General features: G+C 40.5%; 1 protein-coding gene across 2 annotated transcripts in view; it reads right to left on the minus strand.

The window, feature by feature from the left end:
* ITPK1 (inositol-tetrakisphosphate 1-kinase) overlaps positions 1-23,493 on the minus strand; it is a 160,893-nt gene that overhangs the window by 61,003 nt on the left and 76,397 nt on the right. For both annotated transcript variants that reach the window (XM_068946871.1, XM_068946872.1), the window contains 2 exons: positions 22,778-22,903; positions 9,111-9,228 (listed from right to left, as the gene is read on the minus strand). In XM_068946871.1, the coding sequence (XP_068802972.1) occupies positions 9,111-9,228; positions 22,778-22,903 (244 nt within the window). The remainder of the gene's footprint in view (positions 1-9,110; positions 9,229-22,777; positions 22,904-23,493) is intronic.

Consider the following 23,493-nt stretch of genomic DNA (forward strand, 5'->3'; position numbering starts at 1 on the left):
ATAGAAAATCCCAAGACTTTACTCAGGAGAGGGGAAAAGGGCCAAAATATTACTACTTGTACCAGGTTTAAAATTTACACAGAACTGGAAAACTCTTTAAACCATCACCGTCCTTTCAGGCACTGTTACTAAACAGAGGATGGGAACAGGACATGGGCATTATCAAGCCAAAAGAGACCACAGCTCAGCTAACAGTGTCATCTCATCTGAAATCCACTGCGAAGTAGCAGAAGCTCAGAAAAAAGCGAATATATGCTGACCCGCAACATACCCCAAGTTATGGAAGTGCAGGGTTCATAAATAGAGCTTCCTTCTAATTTCCACCAGTCATTATCATGCACCTCAAAGCACAGCTGTTTATAAAGCTTCTAAACAAATAGCATATATTCATCTAATACAACTGTAAAAATTTCCTTTCTTTTTCAGTCCAACTATGCTCTTAGTTGATATTTTATGGCAATTCCACAGACGGAATAAGCTTTATGGGAAATCTCTTTACTTTGATATGGTAGGAAAGAATAAGGAGGAGAATATTTCTCCTTTCCCATTTATTCATTTTTCATTTGCCTAAGTTTTGTTCCCTCTCTTCTGGCACCAAGTTTATCTCATTGTCTTCTTGTGTGGCTGTCTCTTGGCCTCGATTACAGCCCCTCTCCCTAGAATTCCTTTCATTTCTAACGTGTATTTTTAAATCCAGGGAAGTAGAACTGAGCTCAATCTTCTGGGGTGAGAAAGCATTTTATTTCCATAATTGTAGGCTCGGTATCTTCTAATGCTATTTTTGGCCCCCATAATCTTTTTGTTTGATTCTGTTGGCATGTTCTCTTTTGACTACTGAGGCACAGGGGGCAGAAGTTTCCAGTGCATTATCCACAGTGACGCCAAGGTCTTTCCTGATCAGTGAGTCAATTCAGAAGTTAACAATGCATGAATGTTCATATTATTTCTTTGTGGGCCCAAGAGATTGCAATAAACTTGATCTATCATCATGCTGGCTCTTCCCTGACCTGTGGTAGGCCCACCTGATATTCCTGCCTTCCATAGCCTGGAAAAAAAAAAACAAACAATTTGTGTTTGTCTGAAAGATTTGCCACCCTGTGTTCATTCACCTTTTCCAGAGCGGTAATAAATGTACTAGAACACCACTAGGATGGAACATTTGACTTGCCACATTGAGAGCAGTTTATTTATCTGTCTTTGGTCTCTGTCTCGCACTTTGTAACGCTTGTGTTTACTTAACGTTAGCTCTCAAAGGGGTGATTTTTTTTTTTTTTGGAAAGTTATTTCAACATGCTGACCAGTATCTATCTATTCAATCTGCAGCTGACCGCTTCAAAGAACTCTAACAGGTCAAAAAAACTGAAAGCAACCTGAGCAACATGGCCAGACAGTGCCATTTGGGAGATACCTGCTTCCTACTATTCAGATTATTTTTTATCTGATTTAACAAGCAGTGGCCCACTCTCAGTGCACAGAACTAAACAAGCTGCATATTTCCCTACAAATGCCACAGGTTCTGAAATACGTGCAAAGCAATGCATTTTGCCCATCAAACAGGATGCAATGTACGCCTGTAGCACCACCATGCTTTGTTCTCAGCGTAGCATCTTTCCACTTCCATCAACCTAAGCTGTATCCTGCAGAATCAGTGTTTTGTTTCCTTTACACAAAAGCAACACAGTGACCTTAATTAACTGTGGCTACTGACATTCCAGAAGAGTTCACTGTCTCCATACAGCCATGCATGTCTATGAGTGGACATACATATCTTCATCCCCCCCAGGATTCACAAATTTGAAAAAGCAAATAAAATTTTTCAATCATTACTGTAAGAAAAGTGGCCAAAATGGGGAAAAAAGGCAAAATCTTTGAGCTGTATCAAATGACAATGACATTTTATTCATAACCTTGTCTAGGAAGGCAAGCCATTGATCATCATAGAGGTTTGGTTCCACTTAATAATAAACCACACAAGAAATTCAGATCATCTCAAGTCTCTCATTAGGAGAGATTAAAATTTAACTAGAGGTCTCACACGTTGGCCAGATCCTTGTCTGGGACAATTTGATGGATATTATTTTTCTTGTCCAGGCTAGACTATTGTATCAACAACCTGCTTCTTCAAAAGTAACATGAACACACCACAGTGGAACTTGAAGAATGTTCTACCAGCTGGGTCCTGGTTTCTAATTCAGAGGAAAGGTCCTACTTTTCAAAACTCTTCTATTGTCTTATGCAGCAGGAGCATCAACGAGAAAGCCACCTGCTGCAATAAGTATTGCCAGCTGAGTTTTACATTGATATTGCGAACAATTTACCATTTGTTGCCCCTTCTTTACTTTTTCTAGCACACAATTATTGGGAAAAGCATCTTCACTTGCTGGATACCAGCCATGGAAATTTCAGCTCAAGATGATCAGAATAACTTGAAACAACTGTGCTGGAATTTGAAACATCAGTTCATTCAATGAAGACTTCCTCATGAGAAGAAGAATCCTTGCTCCTCCTTTCCTAATTCTAAAGAGAGAATTGTGTTCAAGAATTATTCTGTACTCTGGTCTTAAAACCCAAACTAGAGATGCCTCAAGAATGTCATATGAAGCAGAGTGCAGAATGGCTTTTATCTTTATCCTCAAAGTTTGATTGAGTCAGTCTTTCTTTAGCTCCACTCAAACACAAAGTTCAACAGAAGCTCTTCCTTGAATTGCTATAAATTGTGCATGTTTTCAGCTTCATCAGGGATACAAATGGTTTGAAATGATGTACACGGATGTAAAACAAGTGTTTCCAACACTATTACACAATAAACGGATAAAAGGCTCCAACATTGTTCCTTTGTAGATTCTGATAAAGCAAAGGAGATTGAAAGTGGGAAGCAAATTCCACATATCGGGCCAAAAAAGCATACAAGATTGAAATATTAAACCTAAATCCATACAGAAGTAACATCTAAACCTTATAGGCAGGCTTATTTTGAAAGCTCAGTAACCATCAACACTGCTAGAATAGAAGATGATAGTTTTATTAGTTCAAGGAGTTCTGGTTAGCATACTAGGAGCCAAACTGTAGAAATGCCTTCTGTTTTATTTTAGTCTGCAGGCTTTGTGCCTGTACCGGACTACAGAAACAGCTTAAACACTACCTAGCTGACGTGCCTTGCCCAGCAGAACGCCACTCCTGGCTGGGTAACCTGGGGAGCAGGGACTACGGACAAGTCTGTTCCTTCCCACGTAGGTACCCAACTGGCTGGTTCCTATCTACTCTGGGGCAAAGCTCGCACCTCAAAACAATGAACAAACCGGGGAAGGTGAGAGGGACAAGAAGGGAAGGTGAGTATATTCACATCTCGTTTTCAACATTTTTACCTCAGAAAATCCTTTTTTAAACCGCATTACAAGAGCAAGCCATGCAACAGTACGAGAGAGGAGATCCCGGGTTCCCCCTGTGGCAACCCTGTTTCTTTTCCTGCTACCTCTCCCGGGACAGTTTGAGTCCTTTGGAAGCAGCTGTCCACTTTACATTTCAAAATCAGAGCTTGTTTATTGTAACACCAATATGGTCACGTCTCCCTGCCAACCCCCTCCCATGGGAACGAATAAGCTTTTATGAGAAAGATGTCAGGTGATACCTCCTCGGGTCAAAAGCCTCACAATCCTTCCCGTTCGACACAGCAGGGCTGAGATGCACTGAAAGCGCTGACAGTCACAGTACAAAGCACTGCCACATGCAACGCTGCTGTGTGCTGATGCTCTTTGGACAAAGCCCTTGCAGCCACAGAGAATATTAATTTCATTCCAATTACTTCCCTCCATGCTTGCATACTAGTTTTGAGACAGAAATTAAAATGCAGTGAGTGACCATGCACCATGCTTGGAGTTAGGTAATGAATGAGACATCTGTTTGCATGCGTTCTTGATGGAAAGAGGACATAAAATCAGCAAGGCAGACGTTTGCATCCAAACACTCAAAGGGTTATTTGCAGTGGCTAACATCAGGCCTCTAACTCAGATGCTCAGATGTATCCCTGCATAAACAAGTGATCCTCAGGTGGATGATTCAGAGCCCTTAAATCAAAAACAGATCTTACATTAAAAACAGATTTTTCCTTTCATCTTATTAGGAGCTTCAAATACAGACAGAAGGTGCCTAAAGTTGAGCTGCAGGAACAGTCTTCTCCTTCCCCTCTGATCAAAATTGCTGAGAAAAGTAGGCCAGACATTAGTGACCACAGTTTCAAAAGGTGAATGCCTGAAGTTATGTATCTAAAAAGCTATTTTCAGTCACTTTAACTGGGTGGCCTAATTTTGACAAGTCCTGAGCATGCAGTAGTCCAGAAATATGCTTCACACCTTCCAAAAACAAAATCAGGCTACCTACTTTGGCATCAAATTGCAGATACCCAGTTTTCTACTCAACAATAGATCTACAGTATCTATTAAAACAGCACCTAGGAACACAGCTTGACATTAAGAGACTTACTGTATCAGAATGTGTATACGAATATTTGAGGAAGGGGTTCCTATACTGAAAAACACGACATCCAAAGGGAAAAAATAAGCAGAGAAGCATCAAGAAAAGGAAGATGCACAGGGTGACCTGCTGTGCCCAAGGTCATGCAGCAAGTCAGATCCAGCACAGGAAACCCAGAGTCCCAAATCAAGTGCCTTATGAATTACATCATCCTGAGCTTCTCTCTTCTGGTCACAGAAGATATATGTAGCTGTTCAAGAAGTACTTCTTTAATTATGAGAAAGAAAGAATGCAATTAAGAAATTCAGAGAAAAAAAGAATGATGCTGTGCTCTATTCCTTAATATTCCTGAAAATCAGAAAGCAGCACACAGCAGCAGCAGCATCTCATAATATAGTAAACAATCAAACATAAATTGTTTCAATTACATACTGGGATGAAAATACCACAGCTAAATGGTTTTATATCGTTTAGCACATCCTCAGGGAACAGTTCATGTACTTCAAAGGAGGCTGTTGAGAGAGAGAAATTCAGGAGTAACAACTGAGTTCACACAAGAAACCTGTCTTCTTCCAGGGAAACCCTATGAGACAAATTTAACTCCAAATAAAATCTCTGCAGCAATTATTAAGGAATCTAAGAACAAGAAGATATTAAAATCATGAAAAAAATTCACGTGGAAGCAATTAAAGAAATGAACTCCAGGGTCTGCAATATGTAAGTTCAAACACTAAGAAACCTGTTCATCACTTGAGACAGAAAAGGAAGCCGAGTTACATATGCAAACACTAAGTAAAGCAACTAGTGAATAGCATGTTTATCTCAGTTCTTGTTTTAATTCCTTCAGTTTAGATTATTACTGGCAAGATATGCAGGGAATTTTAAAAGCCTTTAACCTTTAAACTAAAAACGTAATGTAAAAAAGCTAGATCCCTAAGCCTAGTCACAGTGATTATCTAGTAACATCTTGAGCATAATTTAAAAAGTCAGATCTTGAAGTTCTGCAGCTGTAAGATCACAGCTTTTGAACATGGCATCAGAGAATTTAGTTACTATTCAAGAGGTCAAAGCTTGAAAATGGCTGAGAGAGCTCCACACAATCCCCTGTTAAAAATGAAATTTCCATTAAATCATGCTCCTAATCTTTCACCAAACATTAGAGTATCCAATCTAGAGCATTTTGATATCACAAGCCATTCTTCACAGATAAGCAAACAAAGCAGCACAACTGCTGAGAGAACTCAACTGCTATGCCAACAAAACTTCTCAGTGATTTATTTCAGAGAGACCTGCCAGCTATGTAGGACACAAGCTGGGAATGCAAACTATTTTTTAAAGTCTTCTGAAAAAAAGACATAGAAGTGAACGTTTCCGAATGACTACCTCTTTTAGAGCTTGCGCTCAAAATAACAGAGAACAGGAAAGAGGAAGTCACAGCCCTGATCGGACTATTTCTTCCAAAAAATAATCCACCAAAATCATTGCTAACGTTATCTCTTACTAAAATTGTTAGATGAGACTCCCACTTCCTTGTAAGGCTGCTCTGGGGGGGAAAAAAAAAAAAAAAAATCTACAACTGACCTAACTGTTGCATGCCAGCACGCTGCGTGCAATGCAATGTGAATCCCCATGCTTCCGCAAGGACTGACTGTGTATAGTGTCAATCTAGGACCTAGAAAGTTCAGGTTCGTTTCCTTGTTTTGCCCCGAATCGCATATATACAGCTCTCGCCTATTTATAAGTAGTTCTCCTCCACCTCAGCTCCTTCAATGGCCACAGACTACAGTAATAGAGACAAAAAGCGTGCCACAAAGCAACTTTCCCACCCGTTCCTCTGAGGCTAGGTCAAACCTAGACATCTTTTAGACATCTGACTCCATATAGAGCATGCTACAGGACTTTCAATTTGCCTAATGACTCCTGGATAGCCAGTTTTAGACGCTTCAAATGGGAACTCCTTTTTAAGGAACTACTGAGAACTCACTGTCGAAAGGGCAGGTAAGGCATTAACTTGGACATCTGGAATATAATTACTGGTAAAAAATCAAACTGCTTACAGAACTGGTACTATATGCCCTACTGCTGCAGATCGTAGTCACCTCAGCAACACCTGGGACTTTCAAAGACATAGGTAAAACAGACACAGGAGGACTCAGCACTGTATACACTGGAGCGAGCAGAGCACATGCTCATATTCCCTCTAACCTAAGTGATGCAAATTTTTAATTTTTAAAAGTTTAAATTTTTAATTATACAGTTCTTTTAAGATCTACAAAGTTGAAATGAAATGTAAAGTGAAGATCATAAAGACAGACTATGCTACGCTTTCAGTTACTCTAAAATATAATTCAAACATACAGGCCATGATTACCTATGTCTAAAACCGGTCTCTAAGTGGAACCTTGAATTTTAATTTTAAAGATTTTCCCAAGCATAAGATTCTCCCTCATACAAATACTCAGCCCTCTAGAATTCAAGACATTCCCTTCCTTGGAAGGGATAAGCCCTTGCGCTGAACTTAACCCATCACATCAAATTTGTATCCTGTGATAAAATAGGCTGTCTAGTTGCAGCTGAATCCGATGATGTTATTCTTCGCGGTGACTTCCATTTTGAAATTCCAGAACAAAAAAAGATGCAGCTCTTAAGACCTCCTTCTATTTACAGATGTATTACTTCTTGCTTGAGTTTTCTAAGTGCTCATGGCCTTGGGGTTTCACAGGACAGTAGCAAAGTAGAAAACCCAATTTGGCAGGTGAAAATAAGGAGGCAAAAAAACACATCATGTGGTCTATAGGGACCTCCCTCTCTTGGTCTCCTGAATTTCTCACTGCAAAATCATTACATGCAGGAATACAGAGACTGATTTACTTAGGCCAGGCCAGGCTAACGAGTTAGCCAATTATTCTGCTCTCTTGAGATTTCCCCTGCTAAATACAAAAGCTAAATTCAAGGTTTCTGTCATGGTATTTTTGATGATGAGATAGAAATAAGCGGAGATGAGCTGAGTCAGAGAGGGGCATATGGCCACCTTACACTGCCATAATTGTTGAAAACTGCTTTCCCCTCCCCAATTCCTTGATTTTACTAACAGCTTCTCTTCAAAGTGTCAGATTGAACTGAATCCAAACCTACTTTTTTTCCCTCCTTAAGGACTTATTCCTTTTTCTCATCGGTTTGACCAGAGGAGGCTGAAATGTGTGCAAGACAAATTACTTGCAAAAAACATTTACTCTCCTGAGCATATTGTTCCCATAGAGACAATAATAATATCAATAACAAATTACTGAATCTCTCTGCTGTCAGAACAAAAAAAACACCAGTTCAGCAGAGCACAGGTTTCATTCAGAACTTCTCTCCCCCCAACATACACTGCCATAACCATTCCAAAATAAAATCCTTTAAAATTAATTGAACATTTTCTCCTAAAAAGATGGCAAAGCATAAGGGAGAGGTGTTGCAAATTATTAGTCTTATTTTTATTTTTACATATTTGAGAGGCTTCTAAAGGCACTGCTTTTGGGTCCAGGCAGTATAAATTCACAATTACAAAAATACAAATTGTCAAGCGCCTCCTCTGCCCATAAAGACAGAGATAACACAACCATAATGGTAACTGCAATACCACCACATTAGAATATAGTTCAGAAAAGTAATTTCCTGAAAGTATAGTCAAGAAGTATAGGAGACTTGCTCTAGATTTAATCTCAGAAGACAAGAAATATTTCAAGAAACAGCTGTACTTTAGTTGCTAAATACTATCATTAGACAGTATCAGTGAAAAGATGCATGACAGAGTGCAAAATACTAAGTATTAGCAGCCTCCTTCCCATTTTGTTTAAAGGGGAGCAGGAAAAAAAAACCCTTAATGTTAAAAGAATAATACATTAAAGTCTCTCGATCAGCACAGAAACCATGTAATCAATCAGGTTAGGATGACAGCAACAGAAAACAGAAAGGGAACTAAAGACCCTAACTTAGTTAAATGGTAAGATACTGGAACCATTCAGGCCCAAAAGCTGGGGGGGGGGGGGGGGGGGGCCCTTCCAAATATTGGTATACAACTCCAGTGACGCTAATTAAAGAGAGCAGTCTGCATCAGGTAGCTACCCAACACCAGAAATGCTTTTATATTTCTTTCTAGCAATTAGCTTATGCAGCAGCATTCCAGTATTTCTGAAACATGTTAGCTCAGTCTACAATGTAATGTCTTCTAGTCCCTTCCAGAAAGAATTTTTCTTCTTCCATAAATCTCCCCCAAACTCAGGCCTCAGGATTTCCATAACAAGCTGTTAAGTTTGTACAATCATGTCAGTTTACCAACATGCACAAAAGAAAATGTTTTCCAGAAAATTTCTGGGAGTGCTCACTGTAATAAATATGCTCCCCATTAAGCCCACATCATATTTTTAACCAGATCCAAACCTCCTTTTTATACTTTAAAAAAACAACAGCGTTGGATTCCAGAGGACAATCCTGCAACACAGGAATGCCTCAGTGTTTGTGCTCCCATAGAGAGACAGAATGCAAGGGGCCCAAAATCACTATTTAAAACCGCACGTCCAGCCCCCAGAAACCAGCTGCTTCTTTCCTTAGAAGTCCCCAAAAAAGTATTCTGGAAGAGCAGGTAATTGGCCTACCTTGCATGTATGCCTCTATTTGCCGAATTAGCTCGTAAGACTTGGATCGGTCCAGAAGTGTCCGAATAGCTGGAAGAGGGTCCAGGATAATGGTTTCAGGGTGAGCATCAATATATTCCTGCAGAACAAATATAGAGCAAAAAAAAACGGCATCAGGTTGGCTGAAGAGCGTGAAAAATACTGACTTTAAAACACTAATCAGACTGTAGTTTCGCCTCAAGAGAAGGCGAAGACACATTAGCAATGCAGGAAGTGGCCAGTCTAGACACTGACATTTGAAATAAACACAAACATGACAGCTAACTGTTTTAGGATGGCACATTCCTCCTGCGGACACACCATCAGCAGTGAAACCTGCGCTGCAACCACATAATCTCCAAAGGAGCCAGTGGCAAAGTGCCACAATAACAGCTGTGAGCAGGGCTGAGAAAAGCAATTAGGAGAAGAAAGATGACATACTGCTGTCTTGGGGTCAGCCTTGCAATTGCATTGAATTACTGCACATGAATATCAAAACTGTCTGACCTGAGCTCAGAACCAAATCTGGGTTCTTTAATGTTGTTATTAATACCATCCTCTAACTGTGCTGAACACAGCGCTAAGAGCTGGACAATAAGGGCTGGAAATTGTTTAGCAGAGCTGTAGAGACTGCTGCTTCAGTGCGTCTTCCTGGAGTTTTGAAAGCATCCATCTTGCTACTTCTCTAAGCTCATACTCTCCTCACCTAACTACAAGAATAAAGAAATATCCTCATGGATCTTCCTCTTGGGAACTCAGTTTCCCATTCCCTGAGGTCATGACTGTGCTCCATCCTGGCCGTGAACGTATATACACAGACTGCCAGATGTTGCAAGATAAGCTGGGTTCCACTCCTTCATCCTTGCTCCCTACCCTTGCTCCACAAAAATCAATGGAATTAACAAGCATCCATCTTACCCCACCCAAAATCAGACAAACATTTCCAAAGTTAAAATGTGCCTCTGTTTAATGCAACTTCACAAAACCGTATTTGCATTTCCACTCATTTCTTCAAATGCATTTGTGCAAACGCATAGTAAATGCTTCTGCCAGTGACTATTTTCATTAAACTCCATTTCCTTATGCTAGTTGCTTCAGTGAATGAACCAAACTCCAGAAGATACTCAGGAGCACGATGAGGTGGCCCTGGAAGATGTGCTTTGCTAGATACTGAGCTGGAGGTAAAAGAATAGAGATATATCTGTTCCCAGCAAATGACTTTGCTCCAAACATTGGCTGGTGGAGTGGGTTGGTGGAGGCTTTTTTTGCTTGTTTTTTATTTTTAAAGCAGCAGCAAATTGTTGCTTGCTGCTGACTAAATAGTCTGAAATGAGCTTGCTGAAAAGGGATTATTCTTTTGAGGCTAAGAGGATCCAGCACTGGGGTTTAGTGAACCCACTGCATCACTCTCAGCACGCAAGCGGCTTTCCTTCACTGAGACATGATGCACAAATTCAGTGGCAATATCTGTGCCTGACACATATAATAATCCCTGAAGAACGTATAGAGCAAATTGCCCAAAGATGTGCTTAACTGTGCTGCTACCTGGGAAAAGGAGAGAGAGCGCTTTTTCCAGAGTCAGTCATGGAGACTGTCAGATGCAGCTGCTGGGTCTTATTCTTGCAAGCACTGACCCTGGATAAAAAGCCCCTTCTGGCGCATCAGAGCAGGAGATGGGTTCATTTCAAGTCTTTATCACCCAGAACATACAGACGGTAATATTCACTAGTCTGCTGCTGCCAGCACATTCAGAGTTTCAAGTAGAGAGAAAGGCAGTTACCTATAAAACCAGGCACTGTCAGTGGAAGGTCCAAGAGACTCAAAGACAGAAGAGATTTATCTATTTTTAAAGAAAGAGTAACTTGTTACCTAAGGCATCTTAAGCAAACACATCTGTGTTTCCCTACGCACATGGCCTGTTCACACAGCAGCCAGAAGGCATCTTATAGAGCTGGATGTTGCAGCGATTAGGGCGTTAGCTTGAACTTGTTGATCATGAAACTACCTGAGTCTCTCAGCACATCTAAAGCATAACAAGACAGCTCTTTTGTCTCTCCATACCTCAGCTTAAAAGACAGGAAGCTAACATATTGTGCAACTTCATCAGCATACCGAGAGGATGAATGCAGTAAAGACAGTGAAGAGCTCGGCCTATACCGTGGCGTAAACAGGCTGACCGAGCTGTGGTTCTAAAATGTGATCTCAGCAGAGAGCTGACAGCAAACATCCTGAAGCAATTCTGATGCATGTCCTTGCTCTTCCTTTCATACGGTGGTGATTCCCCCCACCCCATCATCTTGAGCGGCCTCTAGTTCCACGCTGAATTCAAGCTCCCCATGCCCTAAGCGGACACATCCTCACTGTCCCCCTCAGACATTCGTTTGTCTTGGCTTTGGCCTCTATCCCCTTCACATCAGTGCTTACATTCACACAGGCCTGCAAGGAGTGAACAGTCTTTCCCTCTCCTCCAGACCCTTATCCACCCTCCGAAAGCTTACTGATACTCACTTCAGCATTAATAACTATTCCTCACTTTCCTGTGTGCACGTGCATCCAACATGTTATGCCGGTTCTTGTTACTCTAGGCATTTCCAGAAGGGGCCTTGCCTTTTTGTGCTTTCTGTAAGAGAGCTGCTGGTGCTTTATTTATAACGATAACAGTTCTAAACTGATTTTTAAAAAATCATTCAAGCCCTAAGCTTGACTCAGCGTAATGAAATGAAGCAGGAACAAAAGTATGATCCTGAAGCAATTTTACACCAGGCAGTACTTCAATAGAAGCAAGCATCTAAGCTGACTTTCCAGTGACTGACTTCTCTTCCAGTTGCCTTAAGGAGACTACAATGAACTCTAAGGCATATGGATAAAATACCAATGAAAATAAAGGTGGGGACTGTTTTCCAGAAGCCCTTTAGAGTCTGGAGGACTTCAAGGAAACATTCTAAAGTTGAGAAGAACCTCATGGAGTCCAAGTAGACAGCCCCTTCAAACATACACAGAAGCCTGAACACAAGCCTTCCTTATAAAAAGGACAGCAAACTTCTTGGCACCAAATCCATTTCAGTCACCATTCTCCAGCTATCCTTCTTTTACAAGCTTAGGCACTCAGGCAGCCAAAGGGCACAGGGGTGGTAAAACTCTAGAGACTGACAGCATGTAGAAGTGAAGATCTGCATCATCTGAGTAAAGAAAAGGACTGGGATCAGAAAAAAAGTGTATTCTGGAACTACTCTTCTGGAGATTAGCTACAAACCTCTCACTTTAACTGAACCCAGAAAAGGCCGCCCCTTTGAAACAAAGTCTCTCAGCACAGAGTGAGGCCAATGTATTTTCATAGGCCATCTCTATTTCAGCACAGCTGAACTCCTAAAGATGAACACTTGTTTAAGGGACAGGTGCATCAAAATGTACTCAAGTCCTAGTAACTCTGCATCTATTCTTATGGTATTGTGTAGCCTTTGAATTTCCACCACAAAGAGTTAACTGTGCATTTCAAAAGCAGAACCATCAAGCTGCAGAAGGATATGCAAGACAAATCACCCAGCCCCCCATGGGCATGTACACTGCCAACATTATCCCAGGCTCTCCCACATCACTCCGGTATGTCACCAGTGCATGCAAAAGAAAGAGTTCCAGTACCTGTGCACAGAAAAGTACTACAAAAAGACCCATACCAAAACACCCTAATTAATAATATTGACTAACTATTAATAACTAAAACTAATTCCCTACAAGAGGAAACTACAATAGGAAAAATAAGTTTTGCCTGATTCACAGGAATAACTATGGTACCAATAAACATTGATTCTTTACTGGGAACTGCTGCTCATTTAGACAGCACATTTTATGGTCAAGGAGATATATGGTCAAGAAGATCACTCAACCGGCTGGAAAATTCCTGATGTTGCCTAAGTGGCATCGCTCTTCCCACAGCACAGAATGACTCTACTAGAAATACGGATCTACTGATGACCACAGAAGGGATGAGTCTAAGAACTGTGATGGCGCATGAGCTACTACAAACATGAACTTGAAAATCGGAGCAGATGCAGAAGAAAAACAGAAACACTGAGGCCAAGAGATAGCTTTAAAGCAAGAACTTTCGCTTTTCAGTGTTCAACTCATCTCTGCTCACCTCAACAAAACAGCCCTGGATTTATCAGAGACTGGTATCCAACAGCAGACTCTGCAATCCAGGCAACAATCAGGAGGATATTTAGGCTTCCCAACAATATTTTGAAAGGGCTCTGTCCCTGGGCTGCAGTTCAGCTTGACCCAGACAATGACTATGTTTTCCTTTTTCTAATCTTTGACATAACAAAAGCAAACAAGAAAAAACAAGGACTTTTTAGCAGATCCTCCTTTGTTTGTATTCCAGGCTTGGTGTTCAGTAATGCTCTGTTACCAGCCCTGCTACTGGCCAAAAGCCAGCAATGAAATTTGAAATCAAAGAGAGACAGAGTATTTCATGTTCCCTATTAAATAGCTCTGGATATAGCCCCTAGATTAAAAAAATACTTTTTTATTTTTTTAGAAACATATGTACAGATGAGAACAGACCTGTTCACCATTCTAAAGGTAGCTAAAATAAACATTTTTAAAACATATTTTAACAGAAAGTTGATACCATATCTATTGCAAATATTAGGGCATTATATGATAAGAGATACTGAAGGACTCGTTCACTTGATTTTATTAAGTAATAAAATTTCCATGATCTTTTGTTTAGTATTAAACAGAAGTTCCACAGAAAAATGTTAGCAAATGTAACAGTAACTGTTTACATGTACATTTTCCTGTGTACAAAAATGTGAAGATGACTGTTTCTAAGAGCAGACCAATATTTTTCAAGGGGAAAACCAGATGTAAAGAGAGACACAAACTTGTCAAGAGCCACAGATGGAGTTTACATCAGATTCAGAGTCCTTTTTCTTGTCTTGGACGCAGATGCTCGTTTTGATTAACATTTTCCAAAATAAAAAGCATAGGCAAGCTGGATCTTCACCACACACTGATCTCAAGTCTCTCTAAATCTGAAAGATTCCTGAAATGGAGGGCGGGGTGAAGGGGGAAAGAATTTCTCTCTTATTTTTTCTGTTTACTCTGCATGTGAGAGCAACTTTCAGAGTACTCAATTTTCTTGCTTTTCCTTCAAGAGTCAATCACTGTTTGGTCTTGCACACACCTACCCATAGGAAGCTATCCACCAGTTAGCACCTGAAGGACAGGTTTTTATGAATTTTGCCTGCTTGTGAGGCTCTTCCAACACAAATATGAAAGAAAATTGTTTTTCAAATGGGGAAAACCAGATACTGGGCTGTGAATTCAGGTGCAAACAGATCATATCAGCTTTGTGTCCCATCCTGTGTCCCCAAGAAGAAAAAGGTTACTTAGCTTGGATAGTTTCCTTTTATTTTTCTCTTGCCTTGTCTCAGCAAAACACATGAAAAGAAGTTTGAAATAGGTATTTCCCACTCGAATAGACTCCAAGAGCACGTATCACCTTCTCGAAGCCAGGACTTCTGATCAAAGTAGTTACTGCAGCAGGAACAATGCACCCTCCCCCCCTCCCAACCCTGAACTCCTTTCCTTGCAAAATACCCCACTAACTTTCCTTCTTCCTGGCTCCAAACCCTTCTAAGGAAGCTTATGGATCAAGAATAGAAGAGCCCTTCCTGGAAACCTTCAGAACAGGAGAGCCAACAGGAGGAAATACAGCGTTGCTGGGAAAGACGGGTGGTGGAAAAAGTAGTAAACATTTTAAATTTACATCCATCTGGCAGCAGAAGCCTAGCATAAAAATAGCTTCTGATCTATCTTTTCAAGAAGGTTAATACAAAGAGAACCTTTTCACAAAAAGTTCTGAAAGAGAAATTAATAACCCTATTGATTTTGCATCACTTGAGCCATCATTTTGAATGGAACAGACTAATAGAAAGCTGCAATGAATACAGCTACTCAAGCCCCTGCATAGCTATGACAGGCAGCTGTTCAGAGAGTATTTTGTTCTACGGGAGCATAAACATTCCTCTCGTCAGTGTCCTACCCAAGTCAAAACAGAGACATATTCACTTTTCAGCATCATAAACTTTGTCTGGAAGACAGGAACTTTGGTAGCCACGTCAAACAGTACTACAGTTCAGTTTTCCTTCTTTTAAGGAGGCAGGAATTGAAGCAACAGCAAGTGAAAGGGATCCTCGGGGACTATGCCTCTTCCCACCTGACTTCTCTCCCATGTTCCTCTGGCCAAGAAGGAACCAGCAAGGACTGCAACAGTATTTGAAAACAGATTATTTGTTGTCCAATTAATCAGCCTAGCCCAGCACCACTGTGGGTAGGAGGGGAGACTAATTATCGTCTCTCCCAAAATAAGTGTCCTATGGATCAACTTCATAGAAAGATTTCTCTACTCTACAGGGTCACTTTGATGCACTTCACTAGATGCTGCATGAGATCATCTCTTTGGCTTTGAATGAGATCACTAGGTAGTCACTGTTTAATCTTGAATGCAACAGAGAACAACTTGCACCTGCCAATACTCTCCTGTGGAATTGCAGTCCAGATCACATCCAAATGGCATGAAGACCTCAAAACTCAGCCCTAAAGGCTATCTTCAGCCAAAAGCCCACTAGCAGCAGGCAACTCCTCCTTGCCATTTTCAGAGTCTGCTTTAACAGTTATTTTTTTACAAGGCAATTGAGAACAGTCAAACAGCATGAGAAAAGGGTATGCTAGGAGGCTTCTTAATCTACTGGCACTCTACAGCAGACCACAGAACAGTTTTTCACAGACTCCAGAGAGCAAGCACACAGACTGATGTAACTAGGAAGCCAGTTTCCTATTCAGCTCTTGCAGGAGAGATGATCTAGGCCTCTACAATACAGCTATAAAAAAATAATTTCTCTAAAGGTCATAAACGTAGCTTGGTAGATTGTTCCTCCTCTCCCGGTCAAGGATATCTTGCTCTCTGCTTCCTGGAAGAAAGCTTTATAGAGACAACAGTAAGGCAGATGCCACGTTTTACCTCACTGTTACATTTCTATTCAATACCAGGAAAATTAGCATCACAAATTTTCAACTGCCTAGTCTGCTCAAGATCATCAGATTTTTTTTTTTAGGTTAATTTAATAAACAATATGGGAACCAAACTATTTCCACTTGCATGCAGGTGCCAGAAATACCACAATGCTTATGCTAAGTCACACACACAGAAGTAGGTCTCTTGCAAGGTTGCCTAAGTTGCTCATTGATTTCAGTTGAAAATAAAACAAAACAAAATGACACCTTATACTAGTGGATTATTACAAATTATTTCTGCTAGGGAACACACAGCTCATCTAATTTCCAATACTTCTCAATAACCCTAAACAAAAATAACATAGCAGAGACTGAGACGGGCAATAACCTCCCCTGCCAACTTCTGCCCTGAATCCAAAATGATCTGAGAGCATACCCAGCAAACACACTCTGGCGTAGCACGTAATTCAACACTGCTAGAATAGTCCACTGCTCTGTTCAGTTCGTGGGTACATGTTTTACCAGCGAGTTAGTGAAAACTTCCTGCATGCAAGCGACAAGAGGTTATGCCCAGCTCAGCCACATATGCATACCGGAAGCCCACGGCCTAGTTTCACTGGGGATAGGATATCATTCAAAAACGTGCTCGCATGGGTCCCTGACGTCTGTAACTCATTCAGTTCCCTGGAGATATTCAAAACCCGCCTGGACACGATCCTGGGCAACGTGCTCAAGATGACCCTGCTTAAGCAGGGCGGTTGGACTAGAGCAGGGGGATTGGACTAGATGATCTCCAGAGGTCCCTTCCAACCTCAATCGTTCTGTGATTCTGTGATTACAATTCCATATCCACAGTTAGAAACACATATAGTCCAGGAATGGAAATGTACATTCTTGTTTAACTGCACTATGTGATTGTGAACAAGTCATCCACTCTGCTGTGCTAAAGAACTCCCCTCGCTGTGAAGAAAAAGGATTACATCAGACATCAGAGTGACTATTGTAACCCACTCTGTAAATCAGATGTAATCATAGCTACTACAAATTCATATCAGAGCTCCAATCAGAAACAAAAGAACCAGGTTTATTTTCCTATGGCAGCCATTCTTAGCTGCCATAAAGAGTTCTTCCTATTAATTTAAAAAGGAAGTTATTATCATTTTCTCTAATTTACAACTTGCAAAAAAAAAAAATCCAAAATCAAAAAAAAAACCCAACAACTTGGGGATAGAAAACAGGATGGGCAAGATCATGTAATGAAAGAGTGGAAAGGAAAGTGACTAAACCACATCACAGAAGTCCCTTCTAACGCTTGGCGCATTATGTTGCTCTTCTTTGCAGGAAGATGACATTATCCTCAAGAAGAATAGATATATTAGATAACAAAATGTTTACTGAGCAACCAAGAACTAATGACAGGGAGAGAAAAAAGAACATCAAGTTCTCCTCTAACATTCTTGGCTTTTTTATTATTTTCATTTGTGGTTAAATTTAATATTCCTAAAAATGCAGGCCTTGAAGGCTCTAGCCAGCTGGATCCAAGCATTTCGCAAGAAAAATTAGACAAGTTTTTTAGTGCAACCCTGCAACAGACTTTCTAGAGCGTGTCTGGCCAAAGCTTGCTGTTGTGAGCAGAGCAATGCTAAATTGGAACTAGATAAAATGTTCAAAAGGGAACCGTTTCTGTTAAGAGACTAAAGCTACTGTCACCTGTGACGTGAAACGAATATGAAAATTTAGAGGAGTCCTCAAAGCATGAGCAGGATTCAGCATTTGTTCTCTGCACAGAAGATGCCAATATAAGATAATACTCTTTATCCATAGGGTGTTCTTCACCCAATTTACTTCCTTCTCATACCAAAGTAGTTAGTTCAACTGCATTTACCAATCAAGTCAGGAGACAGGGAACGATTTCTTCTGAATCTGACTTGCTGAGACACTTATGCTCATTCCCATCAGTCTCTCCTACTTGAGCTCCGGAAGAAAAATATAAAGAACGTATTGCTGCAGAGAGCGGTTTTCTAATGATACACTTGCTATTGATTAACGAATCCACAGGCAAGTAAAGGGTTCTCTGGCATCCATGTCGCGTACGTATCGGATCCGGGAGCAGTACCATTGTCTTCTACAACATGTAACATATGATCCAATTGTACAGTATTAGCAGAATAAACGACTTCAGATTTCCCACCAACCTACTGCAAATTAGCTTCATAAGAACTGAAGTACTACTTCTGCTTCAACACTGATATTCCTAGGAAAATTATGAAGCCTTTTACTAAGAGAGAGAGACTCATTTATGAAATGGAGACAGTGAGCTGAGGCACAGAAGGACATAAGCATTCTGTGCCAACAGAGATGGGAACAGACCAAAGAACTGAATTTCAGCCCTATTATCTAGTCTCTGGATTACACTTATTTCTGTTTTGGTTTTACTGCAACCTAAACCTGTTCTGGCCTAACCTGTTTCCCATTTGTTCTCTGTTATTCTTGGAAGACAGCAGAAAGGTCTGGAAAAACACCTAACGAAACAGAATGCTCTTGTGCTACGTAGATGTTTAAATCAATTTATCACCGTGTAAATCCTACAGAAAAGATCTGACATCCCATGTCAAGTAGCGCATACCTCTGTCAGTACTCTCCAGGACTGCCTGAGATAAACAACTGTTCTCACCTCTACACATTAGTCAACATGTTGCAAGAAGCATATCCCCAGTCCAAATCAATGACCTGAGAGGTCACCCATTACTTTACACGTTGCATGAGATTAAGGCCATATTGCTAACAAAAAAAAAAAATTCAGGCACATGCAACAGGAGAGATGATGTTAACACAGATGACCTGGGGAAGGAGCATGGGAGAGAAAAAATGGGACAGGAAACACTAGGCTAGCATTAAAATTAATGTTTGTTTGCCCCAAATCCTAAGGGAACGTTTCTTGCCGACTTCCTTTTGTAGTCCACAAAAGAGAAAGATCTATGATTTCCAATATTAACAAAGGTAGCAAGAGCTGAAGCAGAGTGCTACGAAATAACAAAGCATAGGAATAAACTACTGTGTCCTCTTTAACATGAGGTCACCTCAAGTACGATGATACTCTTGATTTATTATTTCTAACGGGAGGGGAAGGAGAGGTCAGACTGAATTGTTGAATCTGCACACTAGGCTGTACTTGAACAGGAGATAAAGTAGGATTTTAGGGCAATATGCTTTTTCTTGTTAGCTTTAAACTGTTCATAACAAGTTGCTCCAGAGTTTTAATAAAGAGGGAATTAACCACACTGAGAAATGCAAGAATACTACAGTGAATTCACTGGAGTACATGGACATCACGTCTTGGAAAAGGGCAATTGAGGTGATAGAGAAGCACAGTTCACTGCCTCCGAACTTTGATCAAGGGCACAACTTGACAGGTTAGCCATTTAGAAATGACAAAGTGGCACGTACATTAATAGATGGCTATTTCCTGCAGGCATATAAACGGGAGAGGTCCTATTGCCATATACCATAGCACATAGGATTTGAATACAACATATTTCTCAGCTGTTCTGAAATAAGGTGGCTCAAATGAAATTTGTCAGCAATAGCAAAAGCTGTAATATTGTCCACGTAAGAACTCTCCTATAAATCAGGAGTCTGCAACCTTTTTTGATTTGTATACGTCTAAAAATTTCCATTGGGAGTCTGCACTGCTGCAGAAAGGATGCAAACCTCCTGGGAGTAGGTGTGTTTTTCTTCATTAGTTTAGCTGATCCCTTCATGACAGTCAACAGACACTGCACTCCCCCAGGTCTTCCTACAGTCTTCCCAGGGCTCAAAAAGTCTGACAGCAAACAACCATTAAAAATATGCATACACCAAAGAGCAATTCAACTCCAACTCAGAATTCAGGTCTACAGACTAATGTGATTCAAGACAGCATTCCTGTAACTGCAATGAGCTCTTGAGGCTAATGAATATAGCATTAAGTATGCAGGTCAGACTTACCCTATAGGGTAAAGAAACAGCACCAAGTAAGGAGCTGGTGGAATTGAAGTACTAAAGAAAGCTTAAATATTGTGATCAAAAGATCAAGGTGGTGAAATTTATGCCATCACTCATGACAGTAGCAAATAAATCTGATGACCCAGATACACGTCTATGGTTTCAGGGAGTTTTGCCATACTTTTAAACAAGGACTCGTGTCACCCTCCCTCCAATACAAATTTTGAAAAAAATATGTGGAAATTTGAGATCTCTGCAGTAAGCATGTGTGTGCCGAAACTATACTATATTTCACTTTCTGAAAAAAATGTAAACTGCACTACATAATACAAATACCTTCTTCTCAACAAAAGCTTAGACAATGGAAACAGTATCCCCACATATGTTTCCTAATATTATGCTGTATTAACTGTTATATGCAAGTTTGGCCTCCTGTACTAAACATTTATCATTTCTAAAAGTTTAAAAAAGTAGTTTCATTTCAAATAGTCTGTGTTTTAAAAAAAAAAAAACACACACACACCCCTCCCAGCCTACTGCTGTACTTATTATTTGAAATAAGATATTCCAATTTGCATGGTTTTGAAGAATCTGAGAATTTTAGGAGAGAGACTTTGGGTGGATTTGTTTCTTGTTGAGAGGAGGGCTGTTTGCTGTTCTCCTCCTCCCCCATATCAGAAACTGTTTTTAATTGTTTATTAGATGCTTGCATCTCTAATCAGGTTGTAATTCTTCTGTTCTATGCACTACCAAAAAAGATACAAAGAACAGGTCACTGAACTGAAGAATAAACATATACTACTTATCTCTCACAACTCTCAGAATCTATCATACATGCTCATTTGAAAAAAAAGTATCATTCTCACTGAGGTTTTCTAACTTTAATAGCTTTGAAAAAGAAGCTTCAACATTTAATCCATACAGAAATAATGGATTAAATGGTAACAAAGGTGCACAGAATAACGTCAAGATATCATATCAACGTTACTATGAGGGCAAGGGATTTAGCTTTAGCAGGTCATTTTAGCGCTAACGGCATTCCAAGCGTGCAGCAGCTGTCACGGAGACAAGAGAACAGCCCATTAAGTTCTCAGTCAAAGCTAAGACTCTAGCTGCAAAGTACTCTACCCTGCTTCAGATTGAACTTAGCCTTGGTAGTTAACTGCAGCTTTCACAAAATGCCTCCTCTGTACTTACCACTCTTCTCCAGACCTTAGATACCCCAAAACTAAAAATGCATGACCTTAAGTTATTGAATACAATGTGCTGACTAAGTGACGTTCTTATTGTATTAAAAATGTTCAATATCCATTGAAGGAATAAGAGAAACGGGTTTCAGATACTAATTGCACTGCCACCTACTAATTGTTCCGTAACTGTTTGCACAAGTTCTCCATCAGCACATTCTGCAGGGGACAAGGGAGGAGCCACAGTATTATACACAGTTGTTATCACTGTGCATCATAAAACATTGCCTTCAGGAATGCATGCAACACGGTAAGGACTGGGAATCAGGCTTTCATGAGTTTTAACCAGCTGCAACCTACTCAACGTGCGTGTCCTTTCCCCTCTTTAGCTGTCAGTTTTTCCCATCTGTGGGTGTACTGTGAAAACAAATTAGTTAATGGTTGAAATACTGAAAGACTATGAACACTAGCAGAAAGCCCCTGAAGTTCATTGCAATCTGTCTAATTTCTTCAGTCACAAGTTTCGAGTGCTGTGGGCAGTGGACGCCTGCACTACTCAGTGAGTAGGTGACTACAACAGTCACCTACTATTCAGAGAACTGGCGCCAGAGGGCCAGACCCACAAGTCAAACCTTTTCATCGCCTGTGCAGGTTTGAATAATACATGGGTGGGAGGAAGCAGAAAAGCTTTGTAACCAGAGCAAAGAGAATTTTTTCTGCACTAAGGAAAATGTTTTCTGCGTTACTAGTAGTACAATATTAAGTAGAGCAAATAGAACATTATTTCCCGAGAAAGCAAAGTTGTCAGAACTACACAATTTATGCTTACATCAGGTGGAAAAACCTCTCATATATCACAAAAATATGAAAATATTTTATTTAATTTTGCTTCTTGTTGAAAGAGAAGAAAAAGAAACATGTCTTTGATCAAAGCCATCCACTAGAAAAAATGCCTTCTAAAACAGTGAGTTCATCAGCATTCAGCCTAACGATAGGAAACCTTCAGTAAAACAGTCTGTGTATCACTATGCCCTGGGCTTGATTTCTGACCTACGGTGTAAACTTGGGGGCGGGAATAGAACAGGATTCTCAGCACTAGAGCACAGAAACACTCCCAGAAGCCTTGATGTTTTATAGAAATCAGCATTCCGAGAACAGGGAAGACCCTGCAATCATCTGCTCCTCTTCGTGGATGGCACTGGTGCACTCAAAACGACAGCAGAACAACGATGGGCGGGAAACTAGCTACTACCTAGCTTACCACTACAATGTAAAACCTATCCAAAGGCGCAAGTCCATTTTAGACTGAAAAAACTATTTTTGCCAGACCTCTCTGCTACAGAGCAGCACTATGCCAGAGAGCTCTTTTCAAACATTGCTAACGACATAAATAAAGAGATCAAATTTGCTGCCTCAAGTTTACCTTCCTGCTCAAATGCAAAAGGGCTGAGAACCACTTACCTGGAACCTGTGAACCAACTCCAGTGACTGGCTGTCATTCTGATCTGCTTCGAGGATGACATCTGTCAGTTTATGTATGATCACATCCAAAGGGCCCTGATCTTCAATTGGTTTGGTGAGGTCAAGCTGAAGGAACAGAGAGAAACCTTATGTTAACATATGGAGGATCTGAGCTCTTGCTTCTGTAATTGTTTCAATTCAATTAGGCTTGTACCCGAAGGTACAAGGTGATATCCCACACTGAGGGCATTTACTTCGTATACCACCTTTATTTTGGCATGTTACTACAACCCCACTCACTCAAATCCCTGAGAATATGCATTTCATTGATTGTCAGACAAAAAAAAAATTTTACCCAGATGTCTCAGCTGGTTAGATCTAATTTCTTTAAAGAGAAACAAAGTCATTGCCAAGCACCTTTATCCAAAGGACTTTCCATGGTTCTCGCAAGTTCTGAGCTGGTACTTCCCTTGTTCAGCTCTCTTTCCCTTACTTACACATCCTTGCAAAAGGAATGAGCCACCAGAGGTTAACATCACTAATAAAAGGAACACGTACTATGCCCTTTACTGAATGACTGCAGAAAACAGTACCCAGGACAGTAACGCAGGTCGCGCAAAAGTAAGTGACTCAGGATTTTTGCAAATTCATCTGCTGCAGGGTCAACTATATAGTTCATAAGGAGGAGTGCAGCTCCCAGAGCACAGCTAACCACC

Source organism: Struthio camelus, chromosome 5, assembly GCF_040807025.1.
Source record: "Struthio camelus isolate bStrCam1 chromosome 5, bStrCam1.hap1, whole genome shotgun sequence".
Lineage (NCBI taxonomy): Eukaryota > Metazoa > Chordata > Aves > Struthioniformes > Struthionidae > Struthio > Struthio camelus.